We start from the raw sequence: 15052 nt of genomic DNA on the forward strand, positions 1-15052 counted from the left end.
AATAGGGCATTTTTATGTTGTTTTCTATTTCTGGTGAATTATCCTTTGGACTGCAAAAATCTCTCAGGCTAAAGGCATCTGAGGAAGAACACAAATAGGACCTGTATGATGCAAAGAAGTTTTCAAGTACATTAAAATTAGATTCAGTAGCTACAAGGTCTTTGTGTTCATCTAGCAGCGTAAAAAATTGAGTGGTTTAAAAAGAATGAATAGACTTTCCCTGGGGGACACATCAGCAGAAAAGTGCAAGCAACACTACAGCTCACTCCATGAGCTTTACTTCACAACTGTGGTTTGATTTTTTTTTTCCCCCCCTCTTTTTTTTCCCTCCAAATGTACCCGGGAAGGCTGCGACTCAGAAACCTGAAGTTTGCTGCAAACAGACACAGAGTGCTTTTAAGGATGACATTCACTCTCTCTCGTTTTCCTGCTCACCTTTCCGTTGGATGATTCGCAGTTTTAAATTTTGAGAATTTCCCCCTATATGCAGTTCCTCCCTTTTTTGCTGCTCAATGCCAGGCGGCTTAGTATTCCCTCTACTTTAATTATCTTTGCCAACCTTAATTGACATTGTAGCAAGAGCACTTCTCTTGCTACAGTATCTGAGTATCTTGGCGGATGGCAACAGGGGAATTCTTCCATACTTGTGAATTAGTTTGGTATCCCCTGACAGTGAGAGCTTGCTTAGGGTGTAAGATAAAAGTTCATGACCGTAACACCAGCACAGTGATTTCTGCTGTGTATTCCATGTAACCACCATATGCAGTAGATATTTATCTGGTTGTGTTTGTATCAAAAAAAAATCCTCAAGAAAAAGCTGAACACCTCTCCCAGATGGCAATGAAAACTTTCTACGGCTGCCAGATTATTGTAAAAGAGGATACTCTCCTTGCAAGAGCAAAGCACACCACTGTGGCAATGCTTTAAGCCAATGCTGGTTGAAGGCAAGAGATGACAAGAATTGTCATCTTGCTTAGGTTTTGTAAATACAGCCTTTGTGACAGCTGGCTTCCTACTCGTGTACCTCTGAAATTGCCCTAGATTAACATAAAGGTTATTTAGATGTCTGAAAAAGATTTGGAAAGACTGAAAGAATATCAAACAGCAGAACTCTGCTGAATGCTAAATCTAGTCATTTTGTGCTGAAAATGACTACCAAGAAAGGGCTTATGCAAATGCTGGAAGGATAGCAGGGTGTGATTGAGTGGTCAGTGTGACCTCCCTTCATTATAAACTGAACACTGCTGAAAAAGAGCTAAAAAGGCATCCCTGAGTGGACACAGGTAGGTAACTCCGCAGCAGCTCCCATATTACAGCTGAACACACAATTGAGTGGGAAGTAATAGTGTCATAAACCAGAAGAAAGGTGTAAGTCAGAAGCAAAAAAAGACGTTAGGGTTTTGAATCGATCTGCTAGTGGAGGACTGCTCCCTGCCATACATTTTCTCATACTGTGCCTAGTCTGCTTTTCATCCCTGTGTAATAGTAGTTCCATAAATTCCCTCAGGAGGAAGAGATGATGTTTAGTACCTCTTTTTGTCAGGAAGCTGCCATTGGTATCCTGCCTGCTTTCCTTTTCCTAACTCCATCTCATTACTTTGAATGATTCCCTGTGCAGCACTTGGAACAATGCTGCTCTTCCTTTCTGCCGTGAGTCTGCAAAGGGATGGCAGCTGATGGGCCTTGGTGGGCTCCTGGACGGCTCAGAGGGGGTACACACAATCCCAGAGGCTGGTCGGTGGGAACTGGTTTCTCTGGGGAGCAGTCTGAAGTTGAGGGGGGTCCTATGCCCAAAGCATCCTAGGGGCAGCCCCAGCACAGTCTCCCTCTTTGGGCAGCATTAGTGTAAATATGCCACAGTTCTTCCATTGCAGAACCCGGCATCTCTTTTTTGACTGCCTGTAGCCCATGTGGCATGGTTGTAAAGGAGGTGGGATACATGTATGCAGCAGCTGCCGTCTCCCTTCACCAGAGATTGTCCATGCAGTAGGAAGCAGCAGCTTTGGGAGTTCCCTAATTCTCAAATTTTTTTGATAGGGCTACTTTCTTCAGTAAATAGACATGCGCCACAACACTGCTGTCTCTTTATCCTACATATTCACATGTACTTATATGCTCACAGTAGGTAGTCACAAAATTATCTTAAATTTTGTCTCTGAGACATCCTGCACAGTCCCAGGTGGGTTGTGCTTCATCTCCCTCCCTCCATTTTGGGAATCATTGCTCTATAGCATAGGGCATATTCAAGGCTTTCCAATGTACCAGTTTTTCCAAGTCCTGGCCCTGGGTTTGCTCCTGACAGTAAGTACTGTTGATGGTCTGGCCTTGAATCACAGAATCACAGAATCTCTAATGTTGGAAAGGACCTTCAAGATCATCAAGTCCAACCATTAATCCAGTGCCACCATGTCCCCTAAACCATGTCCTGAAGTGCCACATCCACACGTTTTTTGAACACTTCCAGAGATGGCGACTCCACCACCTCCCTGGGCAGCCTGTGCCAATGCTTGACCACCCTCTTGGTGAAGAAATTTTTCTTCATATCCAATCTAAACCTCCCCTGGCCTAACTTGAGGCCATTTCCTCTCGTCTTATCACTAGTTAGTTGGGAGAAGAGACAAACACCCTCATCGCCACAAGCCCCTTTCAGGTAGTTGTAGAGAGGGATAAGGTCTCCCCTCAGCCGCCTCTTCTCCAGACTGAACAACCCCAGTTCCCTCAACCACTCCTCAGAAGACTTGTGCTCCAGACCCCTCAACAGCTTCGATGCCCTTCTCTGGACACGCTCCAGCACCTCAGCGTCCTTCTTGTAGAGAGAGGCCCAAAACTGAACACAGGATTCAAGGTGCGGCCTCACCAGTGCCGAGTACAGGGGCACAATCACTTCCCTACTCCTGCTGGTCACACTATTTCTGATACAGGCCAGGACGCTGTTGGCCTTCTTGGCCACCTGGGCACACTGCTGGCTCATATTCAGCTGCCTGCCAACCAGCACCCCCAGGTCCCTTTCCTCCAGGCAGCTCTCCAGCCACTCCTCCCCAAACCTGTAGCGTTGCATGGGGTTGTTGTGACCCAAGTGCAGGACCCTGCACTTGGCCTTATTAAACCTCATACAGTTGACCTCTGCCCATCGATCCAGCCTGTCCAGATCCCTCTGCAGAGCCCTCCTACCCTCCAGCAGATCAACACTCCCACCCACCTTGGTGTCATCTGCAAACTTACTGAGGGAGCACTCGATCCCCTCATCCAGATCATTGATAAATATATTGAACAAGACCGGCCCTAGAACTGAGCCCTGGGGAACACCGCTTGTGAGCTATACTATACTATAAATACAGCCAGAAAGTCTATTCTATGCAAATTCAGGTTCATGTGCAAATTTGGAGTTTTATTTTTCACATCTTTTATGTATCTGTTGAATGAAAGCCCCTTCTCGGCCATCTGCTGGCCAGATTATATGGGCCATACGTACAACTCATCTTTCTACCTAAAAACACAGCTGTCAACCTTACCCATACATTTTACCTTGTTTCTTCCAAGTTAATTTCCAAAAACCTCCTGATAGGGTTGTTTGGATTTTGGTTGTTTTTTTAGTGTTTGAATAAACTCCAGTTTGCCAACAACTTTCTTCTACTGTGATGACTTTGGGAGAATAGAAATGTCATGATGGCTCCAGTAGGTTCAGTTCAACACTGCTATTGGATTTTGCAATCATAAACATGGTTGTTTATGAAGCAGTAATAGGAATTATAGGAAAAACATTCCATCAGCTCACTTAATAAGAACTGGGCACATACTAAAAAGAATATAGGAAATAAATTTTTCCTTGTTCCACAATAAACATTTACTAACTTGAATGAGAGCTCTATAAAAAAGACTTTGTCCTGTACAAAAGAAGAGTTTAATGGATCTGTTTATCAAGACACTGTCAACATCTTAATACGGCTGACTCAGTAATTCTTCTTGCATGCCTATTTATCAGTTCTTGATGCAAACTCAGGATGGCATCACTCCAGATGCGAGCAACGCAGAAAGAGCAACCTTTCTTTCCTATTTATACCAACCCTTCCAATGACCTCCATGCCTGCATACACAGATATTTTAATGATTTTGTGTTTGGTTCTTGACTATTATCCACCAAGTCCTGGTTCAACTTATGGCTGACTCACCTGAGAAACTTGCATTCCTGAGAGCCTTACAGACTACAAGGATTTGTATACATAACAGAAGAGAACTTTTACATGTGCACTGTTTGCACCATTTTGCTTTGCTAAACTGCCAACCCAAAACATTCACTAAAGGTTTAGCGACTCTTCATTACAAAAGTTGCTATACATTACTGATATTAGTGGGTGGGTCATGACCCAACAGAAGCGGGTTCACAGATTTATAATTTTCTATTATTACTATTATTCACAATGTTTCCAAAAGAATAACATAGTTCTGCTTACATTAAATTGGATTTTTCACAAATTGACCACCACTTAAGCAGAAGGTTAACTGGAGTGACCACATCAGTGGACAAGGGAAGAGCTAACCATGTCGTTTATCTGGACTTCTGTAAGGCCTTTGACATGGTCCCCCACAACACCCTTCTCATTAAATTGGAGAGACATGGATTTGATGAGTGGACTGTTCGGTGCACAAGGAATTGGTTGGATGGTCTCATCCAGATGGCAGTGGTCAACGGCTCAATGTCCAGATGGAGATCTGTGACGAGCAGTGTCCGTCAGGGCTCCATACTTGGGCCAGTACTGTTTAATATCTTCATTAGTGACATAGACAGTGGCATTGAGTACACCCTCAGCAAGTTTGCAGATGAAACCAAGCTGAGTGGTGTGGTTGGAATACCCAATGGATGGCATGCCATCCAGAGGGACCTGGACAAGCTCAAGGAATGGACCTGTGTGAACCTCATGAGATTCAATGAGGCCAAGGGCAGGGTCCTGCACCTGGGTTGGGGCAATCCCCAGTACAAGTACAGGTGGGGGGACGAAGGGATTGAGAGCAGCCCTGCCAAGAAGGACTTGGGGATACTGGTGGATTAAAAGCTTGACATAAGCCTGCAGCCCAGAAGGCCAACCCTATCCTGGGCTGCATCCAAAGCAGCGTGGCCAGCAGGTCGAGGGAGGGGATTCTGCCCCTCTACTCCACTCTGGTGAGACCCCACATGGAGTCCTGCATCCAGCCCTGGAGCCCTCAGCATCAAAAAGACATGGACCTGTTGGAGCGTCTCCAGAGGAGGGCCACCAAAATGGTCAGAGAGCTGGAACACCTTTCCTGTGAGGACAGGCTGGGAGAGTTGGGGTTGTTCAGCCTGGAGAAGAGAAGGCCCTGGGGGGACCTTATTGCAGCCTTCCAGTACTTAAAGGGGGCTTATAAGAAAGATGGGGACAGACTTTTTAGCAGGGCCTATAGCGATAGGACAAGGGGTAATGGTTTTAAACTAAAAGAGGGCAGATCCAGACTAGATAGAAGGAAGACATTTTTTATGATGAGGGTGGTGAAACCCTGGCCCAGGTTGCCCAGAGAGGTGGTAGATGCCCCATCCCTGGCAACATTCAAGGTCAGGTTGGACGGGGCTCTGAGACACCTGCTTTAGTTGAAGACATCCAAGGGTTTGGACTAGATGACCTTAAAAGGTCCCTTCCAACCCAAACTATTCTATGATTCCATGATTCTAAGGTTGCTTCTAGCAGGTTCCTTCTGCAGCTTGGAGAAGATTTACCAAATTATAATCACGGAGCTTATTGCAGTCTCATGTATAAAGTTGAGACATTTTTTGAATTTTATGAGAATTTATCCAGTTCAAATAGTCTATTCTATTTAAACTGCTTTTTTCCCTGTGTTGCTGTTATTATAAGAAACAGCAAGATTTCTGAAGAAATAAAATAACATCATTAGATTTTAGTTACAATCAATTGGCAAGGTCACTAGCAAAGGCATTTATCAGCTGAGACATAAAAACAGAAATACTAAGAAAAATACTAAACCTGTGGCTGAAAGATAAATTACTCCTGAATGTGTCTGGCTTCACTATCTCTAACATTGTGCTTAAAATGTTTTTCTTTAATTTATGGTGAAAATGTGTATCTCAATGCAGGAATGGCTTAATAAACTTAGCTAAGGAATGAGAATCATATAGTAACTTCAAGAGTATATCAAACAGCCATGTCAAGTTAACATTTATTCCTCGATTTGTGAAATTACAAAAAGAGAAGAAATTGTCAAAAATCTAGACAAAGTCAATAGTTTTGAACTCTGCATTTTAAAGGTTTTAATATGAACATTGGTATACATTGAAATGAAATTGCACTCGACTGAAAGCAAACTTGGAACAAATATTTTGAAATAATTTATTTTCCAAAACAAGTACTACCATCTGTATCATTCTTACCTGCAGAGGTTTTCACAATTTCTGAAGTATTTCTGAGACCCATAAAGTCAAACTGATAGAGCCTCCAAGACTTCTGGTCAGCAGCCTCCACTGAGTTTTTCCTCCATCTGTAAATCATTTCCTCTTTAGGGTAGCCATCTAGAAATAATAAAAAATAACACATACATATTGCATTTCATTAAAAAGGTACTGCAAAACAGTATCTGTTCACTGCTTTAGAGCTATTTGGGAATACCGGAATTTCTGATCTGATACTTTCTCAGTATGTTTGGTAGTATAATTCAGCTAAAGACTTGTACGCCACACAAGAATAGTCATAATACTGTCAAAACTACGATTTTTGACCATTTTTTTTTAATAGAGAAGAATTATGATTGGTTCTATGAGAATTAGATCTCTTCAGAGATGCAGTATTAATTTGAGGTCCAGTCATGGAAGTATACTGCTTTACATATATTCTGAGGAAGCTGTGCAAACAGTTAGAATGTGAAAAAAAGAGGGAGTGTCAGTGTAGGATGTAAACAGTTGAAAAGAACAGATTGTTTTAAAAGTCACAATAGTTCTAATTTAGTGTGTGGTACTGTACTTCTGAAATGAGCCCAATATAGTGAAAAAACCCAAATTTTTAATTAGTATGAGATGTTAAAAGTGATTATGCCATCATATTACTTCTAAAGCCTGTGGTATTTAATGAGACACCACCTGATCTCTACAGCTGAAATAGCTTCTGAAAGTCCTCCTTTATCAATTTAGCACTTAGTAGTCATAATTAATCCTTATGTCAGTATTTAATTTCTTTTTTGTTAGAGAATGGCATTTTCCAATAAAAGTCCAACAGCAAATCTTCAACCAGCCCAAGCCATAATAATAGACCATCTAGAAAACAACAGCCAACCCGTGCTAGTTAAAACTAGATTGTTCTCTAATGCATCATACAATAAATGCCTATTCATCTAATAATTAGTATAGTAGATGTACATTACAAGGCAAATTAAAAGCCTAACGACAATAGCCGGTTAATATAATTGTCTCAGCTGTAATTTGATACTGATAAATTTTGATATTTGCATTACACAACAACTTCTCTGGTCATGGTGCTATTTTCTTGATGTTTTCCTCCTGAAAGTGTCATCTTCATCTTGTTTAAGGTTCCACCCTGCTGGGGCACTGCTATAAGGTGTGCATGGTCTCATTTATCCCTCTCACTAACACAGCGTGAAAAGTACCTACCAGTCCCTCAGTTCTAATCTGAAGAAAATTACTATGTGTTAATTCAAAATGCCACGTTCATATATTTCCCATCAATGTAAATAAAGAAGTAACACATGAAGGACCTGACTGGGTAACAAACACAAGCCCTGCAGTTCTCCATAGGAACTCTTCCTGCTAAGCTGATTTCACTGCCAATTCTGCTGTGCCAGTCTGTGAGACTGATCTAAAGTTTACTTTTTTTTGGCTGGCAGATGATGTCAGAGGATGCAGAGGTACAGTGAAAGAAGTCAAGTTTTGAAGGGCCTCTGAGCCTTAGCCCTGCATCTTCTGAAACCTTCTCGAGCCTTGCTCCTATTGGGCTGAGCCCTCTGATCACATTTCTGAGTGAACAATGTCTTCCTCTAACAGAAAGACCTACGTTTAATCATAGAATCATAGAATCATTTAGGTTGGAAAAGACCTTTAAGATCATCAAGCCCAACTGTTAACCTAGCACTGCCAAGTCCACTGCTAAACCATGTCATTAAGCACCACGTCTACATGTCTCTTAAATATCTCCAGGGATGGTGACTCAACCAATTCCCTGCGCAGCCTGTTCCAATGCTTGACAATCCTTTTTCCTAATATACAACCTAAATCTCCCCTGGTGCAGCTTGAGGACATTTCCTCTCATCCTATCACTAGTTACTTGGGAGAAGAGACCAACACCCACCTCACCACAACCCCCATTCAGGTGGTTGCAGAGACCGATAAGGTCTCCCCTCAGCCTCCTCTTCTCCACACTAAACAACCCCAGTTCCCTCAACTGTTTATCATAAGCTGATTTGTGGCCCTTTGGACACGCTCCAGCACCTCAATGTCTTCCTTGTAATGAAGAGCCCAAAACTGAACACAGTATTCAATGTGCGGCCTCACCAGTGCCAAGCATAGAGGGACGATTGCTTACTTCTCTTGTCCTGCTGGCCACACTGTTTCTGACACAAGCCAGGATGCTGTTGGCCGCCTTGGCCACCTGGGCACACTGCCGGCTCATATTCAGCCGGCTGTCATCCAGAAGCCCCAGGTCCTTTTCTTCTGGGCAGCTCTCCAGCCACCCCTCCCCAAGCCTGTAGCGTTGCATGGGGTTGTTGTGACCCAAGAGCAGGACCTGGCACTTGGCCTTATTAAACCTCATACAGCTGATCTCAGCCCATCGATCCAGCCTGTCCAGATCCCTGTGCCGAACTTTCCTGCCCTCAAGCAGATCAACACTCCTGCCCAACTTGGTGTCATCTGCAAACTTACTGAGGGAGCACTCGATCCCCTTGTCCAAATCATTGATACAGATATTAAACATAACTCCCTCCAATACTGAGCCCTGTGGAACACCACTTGTGACCGGCCATCAAGTGGATTTAACTCCATTCACCATGACCCTTTGGTCCCAGACATCCAGGTGTTTTTTTATCCAGAAAAGAGTACGCCTGTCTAAGCCATGAGCAGCCAGTTTCTCTAGGAGAATGCTGTGGAAATGGTTTCAAAGGCTTTATAAAAAGTCCAGGTAAACAACATCCACAACCTTTCCCTCATCCACTAAGTGGGTCACCTGGTCATAGAAGAAGATCAGGTTGTTGAAGCAGGACTTGGCTTTTAGGAGTCTTCTCAGATTGGCTTCATTCCTGGAGACTCTGATATCTTTTCCCTGCAGCTCAGGAGGAAGAAGCGTCAGATGGCCTCCTCGCTGAGCTGTGGCTGCTCTGCCCTCGCTCCAGGCGGCAGCGGTACAACCGTGCTTTCCCCACAAAGCAGTATCAGGACCACAAGAGGGGCTGCCATGCGGTCTGGGTCCTAATCCTACCTCCTGATTTGCCTCCTAATGTGAAGGAAAGGAAACCCTTGTCCTGTTGCATTCCCTATACCAGCTCCCACTTCAGAACTTCTGACCCCAAGTGCTAATTTGCATATTATATAGTAGGCAGTAGGTGGGGTTCCTTTTCTGAGGCAAATTTAAGGATAATCACTGCAAGTAAAAATGTTTAAAATATCCTGGAAGTAACAAAATTTTTTTTTCAATACATTATTATAAATTGATCCATAATTAACTTTTTATATTTTTTCCCAAATTTTACTGAAAAAGTTGGGTCAATTAGTCTTGAATTTAATTTCTTCCTGATTTTTGTCTTTTTATTCACCCCATGGCCACCCCACCAAAAATCCATTACACTGTCAGTAAGCTTGGAAGCCTGCTATCATATTATCCAAAGCATAGTTGTTTATCCCAGCATGAGCAGCACATAGTCAGGAACAAGTTCATGAGACTCTCATCCTTCAGAATTTTTCCTATATTTTTCACTAAGAAGAGACAAATTCAATTTCAGAATAACTGCTTTTGGTATTATTAATTTTCATTAAATAGTAAGCAACTGACTTCAGGAGACCATCATGCTCTTTCAACAGTAGTACCCTTAATCCACAGTCGCTGACATCTGCTCTTACAATGCTTGGGTTACTTACATCAAAGGAGATAAGTAGCAGTGATTCAATGGGAGTTCTTTAATAATGGCTATTATGTTCTGCTCCAGTGCCAGGTGACTTTGCTCTTGAATTAATTTAAAAGATACAATATTTCTTATGGAATAATGACACATCCACTTGGATGTTATATCGCTCCTAGGATTCATTTAACTCATAGAATGGACTCTTCATGATGGTTCTTCTTTCAGTGATATCCAATATTTTTTACATACAGCCTAATTTCTTGTAGCCATCTAAATGCTTCATTTGAGAGAATATCAAAACTGGAGACTTCAGTACTTCCACAAGAAAACGCAACCTCTGCTGTTCAGCCCGCAACACAACTACAAGTGTATTATCTATAGAAATGTCTGTTTTCTTTCACTTCCCCAGCATGACAAATGGCATAAAATTACCTTAAATTCTTGACCTTGTGGCTTCAAGCCACCCACTCTGCACAAATTGCTACCAAGTTTATTTATCCTGTCAGGTTGCTTTAGGTTATGTAAGAATTTCCATAGTGCAGCAGGGCAAGGCTCCAAGAGGTCCTGGAGGCGTTCCAGCGGGTGCTGGTAAGACAGAGGGGCATGGCATGGGCAGAAGACAACCACGACAAACCAAGTGTGTGTTCTGCGTTGCAGCCATCCAAGTTCTGGCAACCTGCAACTCAGGAGATTCTCAGCCAAAGTCTGTGTCAACACCTTCATTTTTCCTCCCATGAATTTATTTGATTCCCTTTAAATTCTCCTGATTTTTGGCCTGATGATGATTTTGTAGGCTGTGCTGTAGCAATTTGCATCTTCTGTAAGTTTTAGATTTATACACTACCACGTCAAAGACTTTTAGAAAGCACCCTGACCATTTGGCTTTTTGTAAAACTTGGTACTATACGCCTTTTTAAAATCAAGTCAAGAACAAATTGGGTTGAAGTTATTTCTTTAAGAGCCCAGTAGAAAGTATCCATGTAAGACCTCCTGTTTACTTTCACCAAATATACTTAATGGCTTTTCCAGTTAACACAAATGATTGGTACCTTTGTTGCTTTACTCATAGGTTTAAGCATACACATTTTCAAAGCGTACCACTGACTTTAACTCCAACAATTCAAACATGGATAAATAATAAATGTAGTTTTTGCTGATTTGGAGGTGAATCTATTATGAGAAAAAGCCAAATTGTCATGACAACCTGTGAGACTCTGTGGATTTTGTTTTATTTCCTCTTTGTCACTGGAATAATTGAACTAATGTTACCACATCTTCCCACATCACTACCACATAATTTATAACTGACAGGTTAAAAATATTTAAATTTCATTCTTCATCTTCATACTGCTTCACTTTCTATGGAGACTGATTTGTGCAGAAGCCTCCACCAAACTGCTGGAAAAATGGTCAAGGCCAAAAACATCACCAGGCTGGATAAGAGCCACATGCCATTGCAAGACAGCCACAAGAACTGGTGTCAAGTGTCCCTGAAGCACGTTTGCTACGGGAGTCAACACTGATGGAAAATCAACAACTTCTGTAATAAAATCATTGATGTATCCATGCCTGTTAGTGCATACTTCCTCTAACCTTGATTTCCCCAACACTGTTGTTGGTCTGGGCATCCTAGATGAATGCTTGATTCCTTTGTTTCACCTTCTTTTCTGTGATAAGGGGTCTATTTTAGGAAGTGAATAGAGATGGGAAGAAGATGGTAGGAAAGGGGTCATGTCAAAAAGGACATAGACCCTGAAGAACTAGTTTCCGTCTAAAAAGACTTTCCTTAGAAACGTATCCAATACCTGGAAGGACAGAGGGACATGGAAAAAAACCCAACCTCTCTAATCTCTTCAGACATATTACCCCTGCCCTGTGAAATCTGTTTATTTTACTGCTGGTTCCCCACACTTTTTATTTTGAATATAACATAACACAGGCAGTCCCAGCTTGTAGCAGAAGGAATAATGCAACAAGGAAGCTCATCTCTCCTTCCTAGCCTTGGAGAAATTTGTATGCTCAGAGCATGCAATGAGGAGTTAATGAAAGCAGCAGCAAAGCTGAAAATGTGGGGGGAGCAGGCAAGAAAGGACTGGCTCAGTTAAGTATCTGCCGGGAGGCTGATGCTTATGACAGGGGTATATATTTGAAAGATACAGCTGGATTCTGGGAAAGTTCTGTTTTTTCAGGGGTGTTAGATATACAAAGTCATGAGAAAACATGATCTGAAAGACAAGCTGTCGCCATCAGCTAGTGGTCAGAGTTTACACCACAGGCATGGAGGGAGTGTGGTAGACCCGACTGCTGCTGCTGAAGGTGGTCAGGAGAGGGAGGATGCCCAGACGCAGTGAGAGGCAGGCGATGAGCAGCCCTTCACACCTTACAGCCAGCTGCTTCCAGACACGCTTTGCTTCCGTGAATGCTACCTAGTAAACTCTTCTTCAGGCTAATCAGGACACCTCTGTCAACACAGCCCCAGCAGATGAAGAGAGAGAACCCTGTCAACACAGCCCCCCCAGACGAGTATAATGAAGTCCAGAAATGCACCTTTCTCTGGTCCTGTGTTGTGGATGACAAAACATATGCTTCCACAGAATCTGCCTGGGCTTTTTTTCTTGCTAGCAGTCTTTATAAACGTTTCTTTGCTGGCAAGAAAACTGCATTTTTAATCCAAACTTATCAACATTTCAGAGGATGAGGTTTCTCAGTGATCTATTCCTAAATCTGTCAGGTGTTTGCTTTCAGAAGGTGTGTGCACTTTTAACTAGGAGAATCCTGGAAGTTCCCCTATTAAAAATTATACTACCTTGGATTTCATGATTGTACACACTTATTAAGCACAATTAGATGGCAGAAAGAGCAAAGTTTCAGTTTAACTACTTTAAAATAAAGCTAAATAAATATTAGGGGATATAGAAAATTCGTATGTCTGTTCAGGAGGAACCCGTCTGGGAGACTGAAGCAGAAGTAGGGACAGAGAATGGACACATTTAATTTTTCAGTTGACCTATGGAAAATAATTGAGTTCATACTGAGTTCTCTCTGTCCACAAATGAAGGTGACTAGCTTTTTTCTCACTCACTGATTTAAAAAAAAAAAAAGAAAAAAAAAAGAGGTATTTTAAAAGGCATCTATAATAAAAAAAAATACATCTGAATCCTGTAAAGATAGCTTTAAAAACTGAAGTGATTTATTTCAGCAGTTGTAGATAATTGCACTTAGGTGATAACTGCAGCAATTATAAACGTTATTCTTTGCCCTGTTTTCTTGCATCGGTAATTGACACCTTATTAACAGTACAGTAGCTCATGAAAAAAAATCCAACATAACCATGACTGCAGAATAATGGATCTAATACTGCCTTGAAGTTAAAGGATACATCTGCCATTGAGGAGAACAAAATTTTTCTCCCTAAAAATGTGCTTTAATATGATTGTGATACCGCTTTGGTTAAGAACTAGAGGATCCAGTCACCATCATCAACATAAGGCCTAATTATCCTCTCAGCTGGGACTAATACTGCTTTTTGAAAGAAGTGCTGGAACACCGATACAACTTACTGATACTTCATACGGTAGCTTAGCTTTTGGGAGGACCTTGCAGCATCAATGCATCTTTTGGGCCTTCAAAATAGAAAGGTAGAAAAGAGAAGTGTTGCTGTCAGAGAAGTTAGTCTCAAAAGAAGGTTTTTCTGTTAACCAGACCTTGTAGGAAGTAAACGTTTTCCTTGGTTTTTTTGCTATTCATAGACAAATTGTAACGTTGGCTCAGAGGAAGCAGAGAAGGGACTAGAAAGATGAAAATGAGAAGGGAAAAAAAGAAGGCAGAGAAGAATGAACAGGATTGGACTGAAACAAGAGATAGAAGTTTTCCCTTGAATATATTTTGAGATGTGGCTTTTCTGAAAAAAATCAGAGTTTTCTTTTAAAATCTAACAGATACGTCTCGTATATGATCTAAGGCTTTTCTATTGCCTTGCAATGCCTTCACCTTTTCTGGAAAAAACACAACCCAAAACCCCAAACCAAAACAAACCAGAACAAACTGTCTTACTGTTTTTCCATGCATTTTATTTATGTATACTTATTTTTATTCCTTGCTAACAGTTCCATTTGGAAGGCAATTTTCAGAAGCCTCGCATGCAGCAATTGCTTTTGCCTATCTGCTTGCATTGCTCTGACCAGCAAACTATCTCACAAATTACTCCACTGGTAACTAGAACACCTGATAAATGTTCAGATTCCTCTGATTTAGCTATATTGCATCCCCATTCCTAACATTATTAATGGTAAATGGGCTCATCTTGCTCCTACCTTACTGGATATAAATTGTGTCTTCTCTAAGGAGCATTCTTGCATAGATCAGTGTACTCAAGACACGTACTGAAACCCTGCCTAGCCATATGCAGTCTTGTTCATGTGTTTTACAGAATGGATACTTCAGCCCAACCTCCCGTTCTGTTTTGTATAGGACAATGTGAAGATTTTACCCTCAGAAGATTTTACCCTCAGATTTCTGCCTTGCAGAGAAAAATGAAAGTCCTGAAACAGTTTTTTCTAGTTCAGGTTCTCTCCTTATCTGAATGATTCTGGAATATGTATTCATTGTATTCTTCACTCATTTTATTTAGATGTTTTCTGCTTATAAAAAAAGATGCCAGTAAGAGCTAGAATTTAATTTTCTAACTCTCTGTACTGATTTTTCATTGCTAACATAGCTATTTCAGAATGATCTTGTGATGCTTCACATTTGTGTCTCACTACAGACAAAGAACAGTCTAAGACTTTATTCATGATGTGGTTTAGATAATTTTTGATAATCTGGACCAAGTCTCACATTTCTGTTGGCTATGAGACTGCAGATGGTGATTCTAGGTAAGATATAATTTTCAGAAATGTATGGCAAAGAGATGGCCTTTCAGTCTGCTGAGATCCTGTGCTGCTGCTTTGCTCCATCTTAGGTCTTA

General features: G+C 41.6%; 1 protein-coding gene across 1 annotated transcript in view; it reads right to left on the reverse strand.

Moving 5' to 3' along the window:
- GABRG3 (gamma-aminobutyric acid type A receptor subunit gamma3) overlaps positions 1 to 15052 on the reverse strand; it is a gene marked incomplete at both ends in the record, with an annotated part of 353343 nt that overhangs the window by 46288 nt on the left and 292003 nt on the right. Inside the window, one exon of the mRNA XM_082013970.1 lies at positions 6398 to 6535. Within this exon, the coding sequence (XP_081870096.1) occupies positions 6398 to 6535 (138 nt within the window). The remainder of the gene's footprint in view (positions 1 to 6397; positions 6536 to 15052) is intronic.

The sequence above is a fragment of the Phaethon aethereus genome, assembly GCF_964289735.1.
Source record: "Phaethon aethereus genome assembly, chromosome: 1".
In the NCBI taxonomy this organism is placed as follows: domain Eukaryota; kingdom Metazoa; phylum Chordata; class Aves; order Phaethontiformes; family Phaethontidae; genus Phaethon; species Phaethon aethereus.